The 23,187-nt window shown below is 38.4% G+C and overlaps 1 protein-coding gene across 6 annotated transcripts in view; it reads left to right on the top strand.

Moving 5' to 3' along the window:
- The window catches only part of SYT16 (synaptotagmin 16), a 249,390-nt gene that overhangs the window by 112,893 nt on the left and 113,310 nt on the right, over positions 1–23,187 (top strand). For all 6 annotated transcript variants that reach the window (XM_053224529.1, XM_053224528.1, XM_015068123.3 and 3 more), the window contains exon 2: positions 14,978–15,154. In XM_053224529.1, coding sequence (XP_053080504.1) covers positions 14,978–15,154 — 177 coding nt within the window. The remainder of the gene's footprint in view (positions 1–14,977; positions 15,155–23,187) is intronic.

Here is a 23,187-nt window from a genome sequence, read left to right on the forward strand (position 1 = left end):
TTTTGGTTTGATTTGCTTATATTCCAGGATATTGTGGGACTAAAGTTTTTTTCTATATATTTGCATAATGCTTATAGTTTATCCTCCTTACAAGTCTACAAAATATAAATTGGTTCAAAATCAGGTAATGTTTTCTGTTGATGGGTCCTGCATATTACTGTTCAGACATTGTGTAGAGCTGAAGGAAATGACAATTTGTATTGAAAAAGAAAATCAGAGGCATCAAAGGGCAATTTTTTAAAAGCTTCATTTCTGTTGTTTTTCAAAACCAAAAATTGTATAGGGCCATCTCACATTCTGTGGGGAGGAGGGCAACAAGTAAAATTGCAGAGTTACAATTATATGTTTTGAGGAATGGTTGAAGAAACTTAGAATTCATTAGGTTAGAGTATAAGTTTGGGAGGCCTAAGTGCTGTCTTCAGCATTGCCAGGGTTGATACTGCCTTTCTCTGTGAAGAAGAATGTCTACCTAGAAGATATGAACAAAGAAGGAATGGGTTTCTTGGCCAAGTAGTGAGCTTCCTGGCCATCAGCAGTGTTCAAGCAGATGCTGATGGTTGTCAATCAGAGTTGGTATATACTGGATTCCTTCCCTGAGTGAGATGTAGGAGGTTCTTGGTGGGGAGAAGGGCACTACTGCAAAGATGCTGTGATTCTGTAAGAGGATTTCAAGGAGAAGCAGCAGAGAGAGGTGAAATCAGAACTGTCAGAACGCACAGGAAATCCCGAGCTCTGGTCTCAGCTCTGCCACCATATTGTTGGGTGTTTGGAGTGGATATCTTGGCCTGTTTGGAATTTAGCCTTTATTTTTGTAACATGAAGGGTTGAATCAGTGCCCTTCAGGGTTATTTCTAAATCAACAGTTTTAAGATAATAATTTTTGCAGCCTGCACATTTGCTAGGATTCTGCAGGCCCTGAAACACTGATGGGCCTAAAGCATAATACGAGAGCAGCTTGTTGGAGCTAATAGGATATACCATGCACAGGATTCGTTTTTGTAAGCAGTCTTCCAGAGACTAACCTCATTCCATACTCTAATTCAGTTATCGTTTATATGCAATGAACCCACCAGTAATTTAAGATAAAACATAATCTTGGAGGTTACACTTTTTAATTTAATTAAGTTAGCATGCATTATGGATCTATTATGAGTAGGCATCAGGAATATAAAGATGAATAAGCAGACACCATCTCTAGTTTCAGTAAATTTACAGTCTAGGGGGAAATCACAGCTAGACTAAACAAATAATGATGTTAGACATGAGTTAGATATCAAGATCAAGCACTGCGCCAAGTGCACAGTTATATAGCCTGCCTGGTGAGAAAGGGATAGGCTTTGCAGAAGAGTTGTCTTTCCAGTGGGTCCTTAAGACGAGCAGGACTTTGCCTATTGGAAAAGGTCATTCCAGGGAGAGGGATTACCTGGAGGAAACATGCAGAGGTTTGAAAATACATGCAAGTTTAGAGAATAGTGAATATCTATCTGGTAAAGCCAAGCATGGTGTATCTGGGAGGTATGCTTGATAAGCCAGACTAAAATGGTGGTTTGGGGCTGAGTTGGAAAGGGTCTCAAATGTTATGGTAATAGTTTGAACTTTAATCTTGAGGTGGTGGAGAGTCCTAGAATCTTTTACGCATGACTGTAGGTCTGTGGTTCATATGGCTAACCCTGTTATGGGGTAGTAGACTAAAAAGATGGTTTGGGGCTGAGTTGGAAGGGGTCTCAAATGTTATGGTAATAGTTTGAACTTTAATCCTGAGGTGGTAGAGAGTCCTAGAATCTTTTATGCATGACTGTAGGTCTGTGGTTCATATGGCTAACCCTGTTATGGGGTAGTAGAATGGGTTGGCATTGGGGGGGGGGGAGAAGGGATCTGGCAGTATTCAGCCTAGGTGTGTGTGTGTGTGTGTGTGTGTGTGTGTGTGTGTGTAATAATCAGTGTTCAGCTATGTTCATCAAATGACCTCAGTCTGAACCACACTATCCTGTAAGTTTATTAAAGTAACTTAGTCCAGCTAAGTCCTCTTCACCAGAGACCCAAATTATATTTTTAAGAAATTAAACAGTTGAAATTTTGAACTAGGCTTAAAAAAAAAACAAGGAAGGAAGGAGGGAGGGAAGGAGAAGGAAAATAGATTCAATTTGGAATCTTTGTAGAGGTTCTGCCTAGTAAGAGTCTGACTCAAGCACTACCTTAAGAATAGAATGGTGAGGACTTTAGAGGTTTCAGAAGACTTTTGAAAAGGATACTGAGTTAAATACTAGGCTTGATAATTTTGGGAATTCCTACAGGACATCCTGGAAGAGAGATATGTGTCAGATTAGAGTTTCAGCTTATAGGCACATACTTGTTAACCCTCAGTGACGGCTGCAGCCATGAGAATACACAAGATATCTGAAGGAATGCTTTTAAAGTAGGAATGGGACCCAAACACAGAATCTTAAAGAATAAAAAACTCTGAGAGGTGAGCAGAGAAGTGGAACTCTGAGAGAGTAGGTAAAGTGATAAGAAGAGAATCCTAAATCAAAATTCTAGTGATGATTTAGGCATGTAGAAAGAAAAGTTGAAGAATAAAGATGTGTGATGTGGGTTCTAACTCTGCCCAGAGGTCTGGGTATTCTGATTTTTAATGACCATTCTGAGATCTGAGCAAGAGTGTCCTTGGGAGAAGGTACTTAAGTAATTTACCTCATGGTGGGGGTGGAAATAGACTTCAGGAAAACCCCATTTTGCATGTTCTTTTTTCATTGCTCAGCAGGCAACCCTTTGACCTATAATTTCATTTTAAGTGGAGCCACACCAAATAGAAGATTGACTATATTCCTTTTTTTAAAGTTTATTTCACTTGAGGTGGGGGGAGGGGCAGAGAGAGAAGGAGAGAGAATCCTAAGCAGGCTCTGTGCTGTTAACACAGAGCCCAACGTGGGGTTCGATCTCACAAACTGTGAGATCATGATCGGAGCTGAAATCAAGAGTCGGTCGCTCCACCAACTGAGCTACCCAAGATTGATTGTAGTTCTATAGATACAAAGTTGGTTCTAGTTCCTGGGCTGGGAATAACCATTATAATAAAAAAAAATGGTGTCCTGATATATCACATATCTTATTGACAGAAAATCACATAGATGTCACACAGTCCTGCCCTCAGGACCTCACATCATCCTGGGTTATAGAGTTAGGTAGTATAGCGCTGGATCTGAACCTCCTAACTCAGGGCCAAAAGCTTTTTTTTTGCTTCTACTCTGCCTTCGTGCATTTTGCCTCTGGCTGATTTAATTACAGTGAACTAGTCTTCAAGATTCTGAGCATCTTGTGGTAAATGCTAAATATCATATTCTTAAACCCTGGAGTAGTATTTGGACTGTGGTGGTCTCACTCGGATGTACCAATAATTGAAGCTCAGCTTGAACCCATCACCTCACCTCTTTTCATGTTTCACAGCATCAGATGATCTTCAGTAATGCATGAAAGAAATTTATCTCCCTGCGACTCCGATCTGGTTAGGGTAGCTCTTCCGGTGAGCAAGTGACTGGTGGAGAGACCGGTGTCTCAAGAGGCACAATTTCCTGGTAATAGTGATCAGCACATAGCATGCTATGAAACCAGAGCTTTGTTCCACAAGTCTTTGCAACATGGTGCCTGCAAAGCAGTGGAATAAAAGCACTATCTTCTGTGCCTCAAAGCCCCACTTTTACAGTCCTTGTTTGCTTTGCTAATTAAGAGACTTTCACAAATCCCTCTTGACCCAAATGTGTAAAATGTTGCATGTTGTTTTGACTCTCCTAATAGCTTTTGTTTGGCACATTCTGAATTTATAAGGTCAAGTGTAATTAGCTCCAGATATCCAAGCCTCCATTGGGAATAATGTCAAGGAGCAGTGCGTCTCAAAACCTACTTAAAAATCTCTGACATTTTTGCATCTTTCAAAAAATGTTTAAACCTCTAAATTGGCCTTGATTTTGAAAGGGTAAATAGGGAGAGGTTTGAGGGAGTAATTGGGATGAGTCAGATACTTAGACTCAAGGTTGAGAGTAAAGGAACCCTTTTAGAGGAACCTGACATAGTTGTGTTTTAAGATCAATATACATGCCTACCACGTGGAGCCAGACCTCTGGCTTTCATGCCTACCACAGTTTGACCCCATGTAATCTTCCCTTGATGTGCCATAATTACCAAGTGGAATGCCTAGTGCAGATGGCCTCCCATGCTTCAATGCACAGCCCTTCTGGGTAGGGACGCTATGCAGTGGAGTGATGTGGGCACGTAAGTGGGTGGAAACTTTCTAATGTGTCACAATAATAACGATGCAGAATCCTTTTGCTGTTCAACTTCCCCTGGAACTTCAGCCCACGCAGCAGCCTACTTGGTTCACAGTCCTATGTGAATGCTAGACAATTAGCAGCTGATAATGAAGAATGCCATGGGAACCAGTGGGAAAATAATAGCTTACTCCAAGGATATAATGAAATGAAATTAGCACAGACAGTAAAACAGACAATTTATGCTGGTGCTTTTTTTTTTTCTTTTTTCCTTTTTTTTTTTTTTTTTTTTTTTGGTAATTAAAAAGAACCAGTAAATGCTTCTAGTAGAGAAATATGAGAATTGATTAGAATCCCATCTGTTTTGGAAAGGGGTTCTATTCAGAAATTAATTCCAGAGAAACTTCTATTTTTCTACTGAGGAACTAGAATAGGTAAAAGGCACCTATTTTATTTGAATACAATGATAATTTTGTTCAGTGTTGATACCTAAGTGGTTGCATGTGGTCTGAACTTTAGACAGGGATACTAATTCCAGATAATTGATTTTACTGTTATATTATCTGAAATGTCAGTAGATTTTGAGTGTTCTCAGCTAATTTTTAGTAACAAAGTGAACTTGTATCTCTGTGGATGGATAGACAAAAATACATTGTTTGAGAAATTGGGCATTTAAAGGACCCTTAAATCTTCCTATTTCTGAATTTCTCATATGCTGCTTAGTCCTTGAGCATAAAGCTCTGCATACTACTTTTTGGGGTCAAAAGCTATACTCAGTTTACCTCTGACCTTGTTTGCTGTCTTTCCTGGGAGGCTTTCAAGTCCTCAGGTGGATGGATGCCTGGAGAAGGATGTAGACATGCTCAGGCATCCTGAATTCTTTTTTGAATTTACTTTTATAGAGATATTATAAAGCTTAATGAAGTCTTTACAATAATCTTTAAAAATATTTAACTGTACTAGACTTCAGGGAAAAATTTTTTTGAGGGTATTGGATTGGTAAAAAACAATTTTGTTAAAATTCCAGTCTCACTGTGTGGGCAGTGTTCTGTGAGTGGAAAATAAAGAAGTTATAAACAAATCAAAATTATATTTCACTCCAAATGCTTTCCAAATGCATTTGTTTTGGAGATTTGAAGAAAGTTGGCTATCTTTCTTCTGATATTTTGTCTGCCTGAAGTAGACTTGTCTCTCAATTTCTCTCATTTATAGAAATATTCTCTTTTTACTTGAAAGCTAAATTGCCTCACTGATTCAACAACTATTCCACCAAAATGATATACATGTATTTTCTCTGATGTTTCAACATGACATGCTTTAATTGGACATATGTTCCTAATTTTATCATATAATTATATTAAATTCCATTGTGTTAGAGTTATAATGAACGATATCCGTGCTGATTGATTTTATTTGGCGAATGACATATAAATTGTACAATGCCCATATATTGCTCAGTTAAGTTCAGCAATATATGCATGCCATTAAAAACCCAACAATCCAAAATGTTGGCTGTAACCTTCTAAACCATCAACATTATCTAATTCCCTTTGCTTTTTTTCAATCCTCTCCCTCATCTGGGAGGATGTGGGAAAATGGAGAGGTTGGAGACAGTGGAGAATAGTTGAAGTGTTTAGGGAAAATCAGACAAGTGGAAAGAATCTCAAAGGTTCCCTTCGTGGACCGATTGGTGCACGTCATCTACTTTCTTCATTAAATGCTGCTTCTGAGCTAACCATCTGAGCATTAAGGGAAAGGAAAGCAAGCTTGCTGATAATTCTTGGCTTCTAGAAGTGTGTGTGTGTGTGTGTGTGTGTGTGTGTGTGTGTGTGTGTGTGTGTGAATGCTATGGGAGAATTAACATTTTAAGCACGTAAAGCAGACAGGTTAGGTTACGTAATTCTCAGAAGGAGATGGACACATTTCAACACACATTTATTATTATATTAAAGATAGCACCCCATGTATACCCCAAATGCTGTGTTCTCGACTGTTTTGAAAAATGATTGGTTGCTAGTGACTCCATATGTTGCTATGTTTTATTTTGGAACATGTTAAAATCTCACTTAGGTTTCATTAAGCCATTTTTTGAAAGGTCTATTTTTTTCCTTCCAAAGAATTTGTTTGAGTATGTAGTTAACATATCCTTGTTAGCTATTACCAGGAAGAAAATTTAAGTGGAACTACCCATTTTTCTTTAAATATATATATTTTAAATATTTTTATAAATATTTTATATTTCATAGTCCTAGAAATTTTTAGAAAAATGATTGACTATCCATTAAGGTTGTTGAGGTTATAATAACTAGACCTAAATTTAGACACTGGAAAAATAATATGCTAAGCATCAAAGACTTCGTTCTGTTGTTGTTGTTAGTAATGGAAGCATTACCAAAGGAAAAAAAGAAAATTAAAGGCCCCAGTTTAAGTTGTTCTATGCTAATTTTTAAAAGCAATTTATTTAATTTTGTAGTTGGTTGTAAAAACACAGGTAATGATACAAATGAGTCTAATTGTACAGATATTTTAAATTTGTGCACTGAGGGGCACCTGGATGGCTCAATCAGTTGAGCGTCCGACTTCAGCTCAGGTCATGATCTCATGGTCTGTGGGTTCAAGCCCTATGTAGGGCTGTGTGCTGACAGCTTAGAGCCTGGAGCCTGCTTTGGATTCTGTGTCTCCCTCTCTCTGCACCTGCCCCGCTCACACTTTCTCTCTCTCTCTCTCTCTCTCTCTCTCTCTCTCTCTCTCTCTCAAAAATAAATAAACCTTAAAAAATTTTTTAAAAATAAATAAATTTTTTACTGAAGTAGCTGTATATGGAGTTGGCACACTGGTGTCCAACTCTTAAAAGTTTTTCATTTCTTACCTTCTTTTTGGTAGTTGCAAGGAAAGTTTGAGCATAAACTATAGGTCAAAGCCCTCAACTCTTATTGTGCCAAAATTGCCTTTGAAAACATCTTGTTTTGCAAAGCTGCTGATATCTAACACAATAGCTCTTATTGTCACCTCCTTGCCCTAGAATCCTGGCTTGGGTCAATGTTACTGGTACACACCTGTGCTGTACTCAGTTTACCTCTACTCTGACCTTGTTCTTTGTCTTTCTTGGGAGGCTTCTCAAGTCTTCAGGTGGATGGATGCCTGGAGAAGGATGTAGATATGATCAGGCATCCTGAATTCTCTTTTGAATTTACTTTTATAGAGATATAATTGACATATACTAATGTGTAAGTTTAAGGTATACAACATGTTGATTTGATACATTTATGTGTTGCGATATGATTACCACTGTGCTGTTGGCTGACCCACCTGTTATGTCACACAGTTATCATTTTTTTTTGTGATAGGAACAATTAATATCTAGACTCTTAGCAGCTTTGAAGTTTATTAATAGTACTGATTGTCTATAATCACTATGCTTTACATTAGGTTAATCCCAGAATTCTAAGGTGAACAAGTTTAGGCTCAAGCCAGGGATGATGACCATGCTTGAGAACATCATAAAAACAATTTCAAAGTCATGCTGCCTTTTACAGGGATGAATGAAATTGAAATTATATCTCTGAAAAGAGTATTTTTAGGTTGATAGATACTCAAAGATGGTCGGGTTGTATAAGTGAGTAGAGTTTAAGATTTACCTCAGTCTTTCCTCATGTTTTTAATGAGATTCCTCATGTTTCTCAGACTGATGCCAAGGGAGTTTATTCCTGAGAAATTATAACTTTATTTTTAAATGATTTCTATTGTCATTGCTCAGTTAACTCTGAACCCCTCCTTACCATTTTGTTAAATAAGCTTTCAGCTTCCTCTCTTATTTCTAGCTCTTGTGAGTCAAATGGCAGCAACTGGTTAGCCTTTTTTTAACCTCTTCAACAACCATGGGATGAAATTTAAAAACATCTAGTGACTGTGTGACATGCAGACTTCCATATTTATGTCACTGTATGATCTATCTTCTTCTTGAACCATTGCTTGAAAATCAGCAGATGGGGCTATCCAGTGGGATGTGAGAGATATGTCTAACTTTAAGGAAGTTTTCAATATAAACTATGTGACCGAACTTCATAGCCATCTGATTTCCAATTTAGTAATTACTGGAATAATTAGATGAGTTACTTTGCAGATGGCACTTAAGTTTCCTGACATATGTGCCCTTGTCATCTATAGCAGATGATACATGTAATGCTTGTTCTTCACTATAGCATTTGTATATATGGGATGCAAAATGACTTCAAGCTTCCCTGCCAAAGTCTCTAATTTTGTTTAGATCCAAATGTAGCATCAAGCCCTCCTTGGCTTATATTGATATAGCTGTTGGCTTGCTGTGTTCAGTGTTACACATTGAGGGTAGAACTGTGCTGACTCCAGTTCTCATAACCTATAATATTGAAACTTTATTTTTAATTCTACATATCGAAGAATAAAATTACAGAATGTTTAAACATGAAGAAAGTCACTTTCAAACCAAATCAAATTATTATAATTTTTTTCATATTTCCTTCCAGTCTTTATTAAAATGATATATTTGCAATTTAAACTTTTTGAGATAAAATCCATATTCCATAAAATTCACACCCTTTTAAGGTGGAGGATTCAGTAGTTTTTAGTATATTCACAAAGTTGCACAATCATTATCACCATCCAATTACAGAATAATTTCATTACCTCAAAAAGAAAACCCCTGCCCATTTGTAGTCACCCCTCAATTCTCCCTCACCTCACCTCCTGGTCACAACTAATATACTTCCTTCTGTCTCTGTGGATTTACCTATTCTGGACATTTCATTTAATGGACTCATGCAATATGTGGCCTTTTGTATCTGACTTCTTTCAATTAGCATGATGTTTTCAGTGTTCATCTATGTTGCAGCATGTATCAATAGTTCATTTTTTATTGTAGAATATTTAATTGTATGGCTCTATCACATTTTGTGTATTTATCAGTTGATGGACATTTGGGCCATTTCTACTTTTTGGCTATTATGAATAATGTTATGAACATTCATGAATATGTTTTTGTGTGAGCATATATTTTCAATTCTCTTGGTTATATACCTAGAAGTGGAATTGCTAGATTATGATTAGAATTTTAAACCACTTTTTAAAAGGACAGTTTGTGTGCAACTCTGGTGAAGCAACTCTTACAAGACTGGGGTCACTGCCAACTTCTTAGCTATTGCTATGATTCCCTACTTATGTAGAAAGCACATAAGCTAACCTACAGTTTAACATAGCATTTGGCTAGCAGCCCCTCATGCACCTGTTCAGCCTTCCCACTGATCACCCATAAACACATAGAAAAAGTGAAATTAGAATTGCTAGATTCTGGGAGGAGCATGAACTCTGTTGAAATAACCAAATTTGCCAAACTAAGCTTTCTCTCTGCTTTAGCTACATTTGTGCTTATTCCTAGTGTTCTCCACCATTCAACTTGAAAGGAGGGGAAAAGACGGTTTCTTCCCCTCATCTGCCACTGACTCAAATATTCAGAGTTTACAGTAGTGAGTATAGTATAGTGGTTAAGAACAAACTTTCACCTATTTACTTGAGTAAAAATGAGTAGCCTATATTTAGGAAGATCTATCAGAATGCAGGAGAAAAAAAACAAAGAGGAAGAAAACATTAAAGTTGGTAGCCAAAGAAATACCCAGTTTAATATAGAAACAAGAACAATCGGAACAGAAGAAATTACCAAAGACATAATTGAAGAAAACTCTCCTAAGCTTTACAAAAGCCATAGATATTTTGGTGGAAAAGCTGGTTCCAGGAAAAAAAAATCAACAAAAGATATACACAAAAAAGCATATTCTGGTAAAATTTTTGCGTTAAAAGTTTCTAGAAACTTTTCGACCAAAACACTCTGTTGCTCATACAAAAAGTAACAAAAAGTAAGCTGCAGCATCCTACTTATTCGTAAACATTAAAGATTAAAAGATAATGGAGCAGGGGCGTCTGGGTGGCTCAGTTGGTTAAGCGTCTGACTTCGGCTCAGGTCATGATCTCACAGTCTGCAAGTTTGAGCCCCACGTCGGGCTCTGTGCTGACAGCTCAGAGCCTGGAGCCTGCTTCAGATTCTGTCTCCCTCTCTCTCTGCCCCTCCCCTGCTCACGCTCTGTCTCTCTCTCTCTCTCTCTCTGTCTCTCTCTCAAAAATAAATAAACATTAAAAAAATTTAAAAAGATAATGGAACAATGTCTAAACAGTTTTTAGGAAAAAAAATACTGACACCTACCTTAGAATTTTCATAGTTAGCTCATTGTCACAAGTATTATTACTGACAAAAATATTTTCATCTCCAAAAAACCGTTATTTTGAAGAACACAAGAGTGTTATTCCCCCTTCTTTTGCATCTTTGGAGATTATATTGAATAATCTCTTCATGTTTTTTTCCGTTTTGGAATATGTGAGTGTTTTTATATTAAATGCATTAATATCAGCATGTGGTGTGGTATTTCAGTAGTGGTAAAAATAGTTAAGAAAAAATTTGTAAGAAAAATCCAAAATGCTGGCAGTGATGAGTGGTAAGATTCAAAATGACCATTTTTTACATCTCCCATTATTATCAACATTTTCTACTACATGAATGAATTGTTTTTTCTTTAACATCTCTAAAAACAATAGAAATTTTATCTAATAAAAATATTTTATGAACCAAGAAGGTAAAATCAATACAGACAATTTAGTATTTTCCCAGTAGTCAAAATGACTGGAAGGAAGTACAGAAAATCTTAATAATGGTTTTCTTAATTTTTTCTGTATTTTGCAGATTTTATGTAATGAACCTCATGTTGCTTTCTAATGGAAAAATATACCTTTTTCAAAAATAAAGATTTAGTTTTATTAATGAATGACTTTGGGTACAAATGTTTCTGCTTATGAATGATAGATGAACTCTCTTTTTTCCTAAGGCTGAATGTTATGTAAATCATGTTCTGTGTTTAGTGGTGCTGACCCACTTGAGGTATATCTTTACTTTCCAGAAGTTTTTATTGATAGGTATATTCATCAATGTACTGAACACAGATGAGTTCAACATTTATTCAGGTATTAAATATTTATTGAGTACCTAACCTATGTTAGCTGCTGAGAGTGCAATGAGTAATTAAAGCATAGCCCTTATTCTTATGAAGTTATGTCTTACTTGAAAACTGTTGAAAAGCTTTTAGGGGTGCAGTGGGTGGGAACACACAGTAGAAGCATCTAGCCTGGTTAAGAGGAACAAGAAAGGATTTCAGAAGAAGTGCAGTATCAGAATTAGCCAGAAGAGAGGTAAGCATTTGTCCCGCACAGTTGAAATAGCCTATCCAAAGGTCTGAAGGTGAGCTAGGTTTGGGAGACCAGATATAGATGAATACACTGGCAATAAAAAGTTTGATGTTGGGGAGTGATGAGTGATAAAGGCTGAAATCAGTAGCTATGTCATAAATGGACTCATAAACCAAGGCAATAAATTCAAATTTTGTGCTTTGGGTAATGGGAAGCCATTGGAGGGTATATTAGTTTCCTGGCAGTCCCATGACATATTACCAGAAAATTTATGGCTTAAAACAACAGCAATTTATGATCCCTAAGTTTTTGATGCCAGAAGTCCAAAATCCAGTTGTCAGCAGGGTTGGTTTCTCTGGAATCTCTGGGGGAGAATCTGTTCCCTGACTCTGCCCTAGCCTCTGATAGCTGCTGGAAACCTTGGTATTGCTAATCTAGAGGTTTCATGACTCCAGTCTCTGCCCCTGTGTTCACATGGCTTTCTTCCCTCTGTCTTTTCCTAGTCAGTCTTTTGTAGGGACACTTACATTGAATTTACAGCCTACCCTTATCCAGCATGATCTCATCTCAAGATCCTATCCTAAATACATCTGCAAAGACCTTTATTTCAAATTAGGTCACATTCTGAAATTTGGGGTGGATGTATCTTTTGGGGGCCACAATTTAACCAACTATAGAAGGTTTTAGGAGGGCAGGTGAAGAAATTAGACTTACATTTCAGGAGGATTTCCCTGGCTACTGTGTGAAGGGATTTGAGAGGGTAATTCTTGGTCCATGGAGATCAATGGGGGACTGTGTAAAGGATGCAAGTGGTTTCAGAGGTAAGAAAATGGAGAACAGTACAAGAAATACTCAGAAGATGGTTGTAGAGGGGAAAAGCGAGAGGGCTGTGGTTGAGGAGCACATGGTGAAGAGAGGTTTTTAAAGGTTGGGAGATACTTGATGCACTAAAAAAATGTTTATCTTATTTTTGAGAGAGAGAAAGCATAGGTGCATGTGAGCAGGGGAGGGGCAGAGACCTAGAATCCCAAGCAGGCTCCACACTCTCAGCACAGAGCCTGATGTAGGGCTCAAACTCACAAACAGTGAGATCACGACCTGAGCCAAAATCAAGAATAGGATGCTTAATGGACTAAGCCACTCAGGCGCATTGATGCATTTTTAATGCAGGTGAGAAAGATGTTGTATATACAAGGGGAAGTAGCTGAAAATACAGAAGCGAGGGGCAAAAATATAGGGATAATTGTTTTGACGAAAGGGAGAGAGATGGGGTCCAGAGAACAGACTGCACACAAAGCAATACGTGCATTCCATATTTGACTGCTCCTAGATATATTTTTTAAATTAAAGTTTAGTTAATGCAAATGTTACATTAGTTTCAGGTGTACAGCATAGAGATTCGACAAGTTTATACATTATGTCATACTCACCACAGGTGTAGCTACCATCTGTCACCATACAATGCTATTATAATACCACTGAATATATTCCTTAGCCTGTACCTTTCATCCCCATGATTTATACACTCCATAGCTGGAAACCTGTATCCCTCTCTGCCTTTCACCCATTTTGCCCAGCCCCTCCCATCTGGTACCTATCAATCTTTTGTATTTATGAGTTTGTTTCTGCTTTTTTTTTTTTTTTGTAGATTCCATACCTAAGTGAAATCATATGGTATTTGTCTTTCTCAGTCTGACTTACTTTACTTAGCATACTACCCTCTAGGTCCATCCATGTTGTTCTAAATGACAGGGCCTCATTCTTTTTTATGGCTGAGTAATGTTCCATTGTGTATGTACACCATATTCTCTTTATCCATTTATGTATTGATGGACAGTTAGGTTGCTTCCATATCTTGGCTATTGTAAATAATGCAATAAGCATAGAGGTGCATATCTCTTTTCAAACCACTGCTCCTAGATATATTAACAGCTCTGTAAAGATGAAGGTGGTGATGTTGGGGAAGATGGTTGCTCCTGTTTGAGAACTCACTACGTGTCAGGTGCCACGCTGATTACTTTCCATGGGTTACCACATTTAATCCTTGATATAGCTGTATTTATTATCTCCTTTTATTGCTTAGGAAACTGAAGCACAGAGAGGTTAAATAATTTGCCCAAGGCCACTTGTGGTAGAGTGTGATTTCCTCACAGGCAGCATAACTACAGAACCCACACCACTAAGCACTACCACCTATGCTGCCTCTGAAGAGAGGGGAGACGATGAATATGTGCATACTTTCCTCATGTTATGTACTGGCTTTGATTGCAGACACTATCATTTTGCAGACTACCAAGCTATTATCTTGCCTGCCATTTTTTGTTTTGTTCTTTCGTCAGCTTGCCACTAGGTCAGTTCAGTGAGGCAGTACCACTTATTTTCTTGATCTTTTCATGGCATCGGACCTAGTTTGAATCATCCTTTCTCTGTTTTTCTGGATGGTAGGGTGAGGTAAATATCATCCCTTCATATTATTAGTCTACAGATTAAACCCGCCCAGGGATTAAAGCTGCTTTTAGGAGACTCATTTTCATAAGCTTTCACAGATACCCAACTCCGTTGAATAACTCTTATTGACACCTGCTCTGTAATTAATTCCTTAATACCAGTTGATTTCTGGATTTCTTTACCGAGAGAAGTCTTGGCTCAAATGTCATTTCTTTAGAGGAGTCTTTCCTCAATCCTGAATTAGTTCTGGTCTCCCTGCTATATGCACCTCAGAGCTGAACTCAAAGGTTGGGATTCTTTAAGGTATACTGGGTAGCACTTAACCAAAGTTAAGTAACACTCAGGATATTTTGATGAGGAGGAGGAGAAGGCAGAAGATGGAATTTAAGTTTTTAGAATTCTAAAATATTAGCAGTCAAAATATACTTCTAATTTCTTACATGGATGGCATGGATGAGGAATTTTCTTGTCACCATTGATGATGATAATCATCATATTACATAGTTGGATTTGTAAAAATATATCCAGGAAATGACTTTTTCTCCAGTTGCGAATATTGATAAATGCAGATGTCTGAAAGTTTGTCTCAAGTGATTATTTTTTAAGCTTTAGGCAGCTGTGTTTTTAAGGGACTTGCTATTATAACACTGATCAACCATTTCCAACTCAACCCATTTGACAGATGTTTCTCTTACAGTTTGTGTGTTTGAAACTGAATATTAGTCTGAGGATAGGAACAAGAGGAGTTCTATTCCAGATGGAAGAGAGCACATGTGCAAAAGTATACAGGTCTGTCATCTGAAGAGCCAGCCTAGCAGGATGTACCAGACAGCAGTCTTTTCCCTTTCTCTGTACACAGTCCTGGGGATGCCAGCAAGTGTGAAGACTTGTAGAGTATTTGCCACTCTAATTAACAAACATAAACCTTAATCAGTTGATAGAACTAAAAGTTGGTTTACTTTAATAGTGATGATTTTTTTTCTTTTGTGTTCTTTTGCCAGTTCCTCCTGAAGCCATTGGCTTCTTATCTGCAGTTGGTGTCTTTATTGTTCTTCTGGTTGTCCTCTTCCTCTTCATCAATAAGAAGATATATTTAGAAAAAATAGGACTTCCGTGCCTGGAACAACGAGGGAAAAGGAAGCACTCTAAAGACAAGACTGGGATCCGTGAGGGACTGGGTAAGGATGATGTTTCACATTCTCTCGAGCTTGACAACTTGCTGTGGTTTGGGTCAGTGGGGGGAATGTCACTGTTTCCAGGATAGGCCCCATTAAGAAATCACATGTGAGCTGTTTGGCCACTGCTGTGGTAGACATGATGAATGGATATTACTAAAAAAATACATTAGTCTTATGAAAGTAATGCCCTCCTTTGTGTTTGAAGAGTAGATGGGAAAAGGCTGACCACCACTTCCTGTCATCTTAGCTTTTTAGATGTTTGTGTTGAGTTTCCCTCTGACTAATGCTTGACCAAAAAATAGTTTTTCACTGACAAGAGCCTTGATATGTTTTAGTCTCATTATATTGGAACAGTGTTGACCTTTCAGTTCAGTTGGATGTTTTTGGCTTTTGTTGCTCAGTACCATTTCCCACCCCATATGGCAACACTTTTCCAAAGGTGGTTTTTACTCCTTAAGCTCACCGAATCTAGTACATCTACTAACAGCCTTCAATTTGTTGGAGGAAAATAACATACTTAAAGAAATAATTGGCTTCCTGTTCTTAAAGGACATATTTTATTTTCAATTGCTGAAGTGTAGAACTTCAGGTAACAGGAGGTTACCACAGAGTGACGGTTATCATCACACAGAAGCCAGACATTTAAAGATAATGCTCTTATCTTACAGGTAACAACTTTGCTCTCTCTCTCCCTCTTTCTTTTTTTTCTTTTTTCTTTTTTTGTAAATCAGTCTAATTTTCACTTCCTCCCATGACCCATATGAGGCATGATGTCACCGAGGGAGGAACAATCTTATTTTTTTGAGCAGGGACAAGGCCTTGAGAAACACACACTCCTACCTCCTGGGCATGTGTGAAGGGAGCGTGGACCAAGGAATATACTCAACTTATTGATATGGCAGCTTTTGCAGCCGTGGTTCAGCCTTATTGGTCTAAGAAAAGGCATATTCAGAGATAAATGTGTATTAACTATCTACTGCTTCATAATAAATATCCCAAAGTATGAGCACCTAAAACAATAAATATTTATTATTATGCAGTTTCTGAAGTTCACAAATTTGAGATTGGTTTAGTGGATAGTTATAGATCAGGGTCTCTCATGAGGCTGCTGTTAGAATGTCAGCTGCGGTCATGTAAAGGCGTGACTAAGGCTGATGGACTCGCTTCCAGGATGGCAGGAGGGCCCAGTGTCTATCCACATGAAACCCTCCACAGGGCAATTGGACTATATTTATGACATGGCAGCTGGCTTCCCTGAGTAGAAGATCCAAGAGAAGGGAGCAAGAAAGAAGCACAGTTCCTTTTAGGACTGAGTCTGGGAAGTCCTACATTGTCACTTCCACCATATGCTAGTGATTTACTACTTTGTGCTTAGAGTCTGCACTCAAGGGAAGGGAAATTATGCTCCACTTTTGAAGGGAAGAGTATCAAAGAGTGTGTGCACGTATTTTTATAATCATAGGAGATAACGTCGGGGGTGTAAATTGCAGATCTGGAAATCTGTTTGGCATTGCTGCTGTTGTAGCCTTATTTTTTGAATACCACTTGGGACATCTGACTCATCTTCTGAAAATAGAATGAAATATTTTAAATAGAGTTTGTCAGGTGAAATCTGGGACTCACAAATGGTTTAACCACTACTATCCCAGCTAGGGCATAGATGTATAAGATAAATAGACTTCTACTTGGTCATGGGGTGGTATGGAGGTAAGATTCATAGTGATTCCACCTTTCCCCTTAAACAGCTGGTAGCCACTAGTTGTGTGACCTGGCGAATTATGGAGCCATTCTTTTTTTTTTCTTTTCAAATTTATTTTATTTTTAAATGCTTATTTACTTTGAGAGAGAAAGAGAGAGAAAAAAAGAATGAGCTGGGGAGGGGTGGGGGGGGTAGAGGGTCTGAAGCGGGCTCTATGCTGACAGCAGAGAGCCCAATGTCGGGCTCAAATTCACAAACCATGAGACCATGACCTGAGCCAATGTCGGAAGTTCAACTGATTCACCCACCCAGGTGCCCCAAATTTATTTCTTTTGAGAGAAAGAGAGAAAGCGCGCATGCAAGCAGGGGAGGGGAAGAAAGAAAGAGAGAGAGAGAATCCAAGAAATCTCCCATCAGTGCAGATCCCGATAGGGGGCTCAGTCCCACCAACCAAGAGATCATGACCTGAGCTGAAATCCAGAGTTGGACACTTAACCAACTGAGCCACCACGTCACCCCTGGAACCATTCTAAACTTCAATTTCCTTATACAGTGTGGAGGTTCCTCAAAAAATTAGAAATAGACCTACCTTATCACCCAGCAATAGCACTGCTAGGAATTTACCCAAGGGATACAGGAGTACTGACGCATAGGGGCACTTGTACCCCAATGTTTATAGCAGCACTCTCAACAATAGCCCAATTATGGAAAGAGCCGAAATGTCCATCAACTGATGAATGGATAAAAAATTGTGGTTTATATACACAGTGGAGTACTACGTGGCAATGAGAAAGAATGAAATATGGCCCTTTGTAGCAACATGGATGGAACTGGAGAGTGTGATGCTAAGTGAAATAAGCCATACAGAGAATGACAGATACCATATGGTTTCACTCTTATGTGGATCCTGAGAAAGTTAACAGAAACCCATGGGGGAGGGGAAGGAAAAAAAAAAGAGGTTAGAGTGGAAGAGAGCCAAGGCATAAGAGACTCTTAAAAACTGAGAACAAACTGAGGGTTGATGGGGGGTGGGAGGGAGGGGAGGGTATGTGATGGGTATTGAGGAGGGCACCTTTTGGGATGAGCACTGGGTGTTGTATGGAAACCAATTTGACAATAAACTTCATATATTGAAAAAAAGTTTTAAAAAATTGTTAGAGATTAGCACAATGTGAAAGCAAAAAAAAAATAAACTTCAATTTCCTCATCTCTATATTGGCATAATCAATAAATGTTCTATAGGGTTGATCCAGATAAATGAATTACTTTTGTAAAGGTACCAGCATGGTGCCTATGGTGAAAGTCCTAGTAGAACCATAGCTGTGCAGTGTTAGCAAAATACGAATCACAGTAATGGCATCTAGGAATGACATCACCCACAAACACATCACACTCATCGCTTAAACTGGGAGATTAAAATTGGTGAGGTTTTCTCCTTTGCAAACTATAATGGGTACAAAGAACTAAGGTTAGAGCTATTTAAGATTTTTGTCCTGTTTGACATGTTATCTGAGTATTTTAGAGACAATTATGAATTATACTTGCAAATAAGTTGAAGTTTGAAGATAATGTTGAAACAATAACAATAAAGCATGAACTAGGAGCTGTCAGCTGAAGAAACGCTGAGAAATCCATGTCTCAAACTCAGAGTGGGTTCATAAAAAGGGAGCTTTAAAAATAGTTTAATTAGGAGACTCTCTAAATTATGTCTAAGAACCATACACCTTCATTATGACATTTCTCCCTTTAAAAGTTTAATTATCAATAAAAAAGTCTAATTATCACTGATCAAAAGTCTTTTTGAAAAATGTAGTTCTAGCCCAGATTTTATGTAGCATTGATATTTGCCTTAATTATCATCCTCAGAGCACTGCTTTCTCAGTGAAATTGGGATATTCTTAACATAATTTGACAAATGTAAAGAAGTAAGGAAGGCAGCCTGATGTGGTGGAAAGATGCACAGTAAAGGCAGCCAGAGCTTAGTTTCGTCCTAATTAGCTGTGATATTTTGGGAATCTCGCTTCACCTCTCTGGGCCTTAAATCTTCATTTTCAAATTGATGAGTCTGGACTAGGTTTCTTGCAATTTCTATTGTGCAGTCCTGACAAATTCTTAGGGTTACTATAGCAATTTCTTCTCTTGGTCTCAGTCTATGAATGGATGAGACCTAATAAAAATGATTAAAAATCAACTAGAGCATCCCACTCTTAGATTGAACCATATGAAATTGCCATTTTTATGGATCAAAAAATGGCTGAATATCTGCAACCTACTCATTGTATTCTAATATACATAAAGTTCTGAAAAATAAAATAATTATTTTCATTTGTGTGGTAATATCATGGAGGCAGGACTGACAATCTATTTTCTGAAACCATCATGCACAATAACTTACCTGACAAAAATGCTTTCTTTTAGGCTATAAAGTTTTCAAATTTCAAAGAAATTTATACCTATGGTTCTATCTGGATTTAGGTATCAGGAGAAAGAAACTGTTAACTGTTTCTTCCTAATAACACAGATAGTAGTAATAATTAGACAGTGATAATTAATAGCTATCATTTACTTAGCATTAATATTGCCATGCACCTGCTAAGTATGTTACATGCATTACTTTTCTTTATACAAAGGATGGGTGTTGTTTGGGGAAAGGGTGGATGCTAGTTGGAACAAAAGAGGCATTGTCCGGCTTTGAGATAAAAACTTGATTAAAAATAAAATTCCAATACTGAGATAATAGTTTTTAAAGAAGCCTGGCCTTGCAAGAGAGAAAGGGAGAGAGGAATTTTGTTTTTTTGTTTCTTTATAGATCAAAGGCACCATTTAGAAGTTGGAGCAAAGAACAAATAGAGGGTTACTGGAGGGGTTTTGGGAGGGGGAATGGGCTAAATGGGTAAGGGGCATTAAGGAATCTACTCCTGAAATCATTGTTGCACTATATGCTAACTAACTTGGATGTAAATTTAAAAAATAAAATAAAAAATAAACATTTAAAAAAAGAAAGTTGGAGCAAAGAGCTTTAGTTTAAGAGGCACAATGTAAGAAGGGATAGAGGATATGCTATGTGGAGAGTTAGTCCCAGCTCATGGCTTGGAAAGATGGCAGGGAAAGAGAGACAGAGGGCTTGAGACATTGTATGGACCCTGAGAAGGGTGGTGGATGTGGGTGTTGGAGTACTTGAGGTGAGATTAGAATCCAACATGGCCTGAGGAGGAGGCAGAAAGCAGCGTGCCTTGTGTTTCCCATTTAGAACTGTGGTAGGAGACTGCCTCACATGTGTCCCATGTGGGCCAAGGGCGGCTGCAACAGGTAAAGCATAGTGGTGGGACTGGAAGGAGAAAGACCTTAAGAAGACTCCCAGGTAGTTCCTCAAGTGAGCATTTCACAGCATGGGATTTAGAAATTTGTGCATGGCCCTGTGGGTAGGAGAAGATAGCAGAGGGATGAGAATCCATTAGCCTAGCAGGGAACTGTTGCAACTTGGGGTGAGGCAGGACTGTTTTAGAGGCTGGGGGTGAGCTACCTGGAGCCTCCTGCAATCAGGGCCTGCTTCATGGGCATGCACCCATGCCTAGAAGGAATTCTGTGCTTGGTTTAATGCTCTGATATTGCCGTTTAAAAATTCTTAATGATTTGTAAGCCAAGGTTTTTGTGTTCTCACTTTGCATTGGGTCTTACAAATTTTTTAGTTCATGTTGCCTGAAATTATCACCAGGAAGTACTGCAGATGTGAAAACGTCACAGGGAAAGCTATAGGGATAGAAGCCAATTTCTCTGGAAGTCAGGTGAGCCAGGGCGGGGAATGGCACATCATGGTAAATAAGCTTACACCTATGCTCCCTGATATATTGGAAAAAGAAGGTGGGAGTGGAAATCCCAAACACTGGGTACTTACCCAAAATGAAGTTGACTGAATTACTTTCAGTGGCCAACCTGAAGTTTTGTTTCTTGACACTGAACATGGGGTGGGGGGGAGGTGCACAGAGAGACAGGAGTGCAGTGAGACAACATGAAGACAAGCTTCTGTACATTTAGGCAAAGCTGGTGCTCACCTAGTGCTCAGCAGTAAAGCTGAGTATCAGCGGGAGCTCAGAAGCAAGGTGGTTCAAATGTGGCAATTTCTCCCTGCCAGCTGAGAAGAAGGCCCAGTTGACTGGTTCCTCCCCAAGACCACCCTCACCTCTTTATCTGAAGCTAAATGGTTAGCTTCTGGCCCAACAGGGGCCTCCCAGCTATGCCATTTCCTTCTGCTTGAGATGTGATGGCTGCTGTTGTCAAATATTTCTTATCTCATTTCTGCATTTAGGTTATTTAGGTCAGAATACGTTCAAGTACAACTTTCTCAGTCTACAATTCAATAAACAGATCTTATTATCTCCATTTTGTTGATGAAGAAACTGAAGTTCAGAGAGACATTTTTCCTCCCCAAGCTATTAAGTGGCAGAGCTGGGACTCTTGTTCAAGAGCACCTTATGCTGGAGGCCCAGACCTTACTTTTTTCCACCCACCTAATCTTCCCAATTCAGTCCATTATTTCATGCTTTTGAACTTCTGGGATGTGAAAAAAATAAGGGAAAGGAGGTTTTGGTTTCTTGTGGCTGCCATACAAAATGTCACGAACTTGGTGTCTTATAACAACATGAATTTATTTTTGGTACCATTCTGGAGACCAAAATTTTAAAATCAGGGTGTCAGCAGGTCCATACTCTCCTAGCTCCAACCTCCTTCTCCATCTTCACATTGCTTTCTCCTGTTTGTGTCTCTGCTGTTTCATTTGTTATTGGATTTAGGTTTTATCCTGATAATATAGGAATATATCATCTAAAGATCATTAACTACATCTGCAAAGACCCTCCCAACATTTGTGGGTTCCAAGGATTAGGACATGGGCATATCTTTTTTATGGGGGACACTGTTCAGCCGCTACAAGGGGGGAGGATGTGGAAGCATCACCTGGAAATGGTTTTTAGCCATTCCAGATTATGAGAGTTGATGAAGAATTGAATTCAGGATTCTCTTTTCTCCATTTTCCTCAGTGATATTCCACATGTCCCATCTGGGGTTAGAATGATTCTTACAAAGAGATATAACAAAAGCTTATCAAGTGTTTATGATATGGATTGTGATATCCATCAGGGTGCTTTCCAACTGAAAGCCCATTTGAACTACACTGGGTCTCAATCCTGGAAAACTTAAAAAAACAAAACAAATCAAAACCCAAATCCTACTGCAAACTAATTAAATCATAATAGAGAGCAACAGTGGCAGTGGCAGAACAAACTATATAGCTTTAAAAAGAATACTAGGTGACCTAAAAGTGCAGGCAGGGTGGAGTACCATTGATGGATGCAGGGTAGGCTTATGGCTAACTTCCTCTTTCAGGTCAGGAAGGATAGTATGTGAACAGAGTGGTCTTTTTGTATATTAATATAATTTATTGTCAAATTGGCTTACATACAACACCCAGTGCTCATCCAACAAGTGTCCTCCTCATCCCCACCACCCGTTTCCCCCTCTCCCCTACCCCCCCATCCTCCCTCATTTTGTTCTCTGTATTTATTTATTTTAATTTATTTTAATTATGAAATTTATTGTCAAATTGGTTTCCATACAACACCCAGTGTTCATCCCAACAGGTGCCCTCAATACTCATGTTCTCTGTATTTAAGTCTTTATGGTTTGCCTCCCTCCCTCTCTGTTTGTTAACTATTTTTTCCCTTCCCTTCTCACGTTTCTCAAGATCCACACATGAGTGAAAATATATGATATTTGTCATTCTCTGACTTATTTCACTCAGCATAATACCTTCCATTTCCATCCACATTGCTGCAAATGGCATGATTTCATTCTTTCTCATTGCCAAGTAGTATTCCACTGTATATATAAACCACATCTTCTTTATCCATTCATCAGTTGAAAGACATTTAGGCTCTTTCCATACTTTGGCTATTGTTGAAAGTGCTGCTGTAAATATTGGGGTACATGTGCCCCTATAAATCAGCACTCCTATATCCCTAGCAGTGCTATTGCTGGGTCATATGGTAGTTCTAATTTTAATTTTTTGAGGAACCTCCACACTGTTTTCCGGAGAGGCTGCACCAGTTTGCATTCCCACCAGCAGTGCAAGAGGGTTCTCATTTCTCCACATCCTCGCTAGCATCTGTAGTTTCCTGATTTGTTCATTTTAGTCCCTCTGAAAGGTGTGAGGTGGTATCTCAGTGTAGCTTTGATTTGTATTTCCCTGATGATGAGTGATGTTAAACATCTTTTCATGTGGCAGTTGGCCATCTGGATGTCTTCTTTGGAAAAGTGGTTATTCATATCTTCCTGCCCG

Source organism: Acinonyx jubatus, chromosome B3 (genome assembly GCF_027475565.1).
Source record: "Acinonyx jubatus isolate Ajub_Pintada_27869175 chromosome B3, VMU_Ajub_asm_v1.0, whole genome shotgun sequence".
In the NCBI taxonomy this organism is placed as follows: Eukaryota; Metazoa; Chordata; class Mammalia; order Carnivora; family Felidae; genus Acinonyx; species Acinonyx jubatus.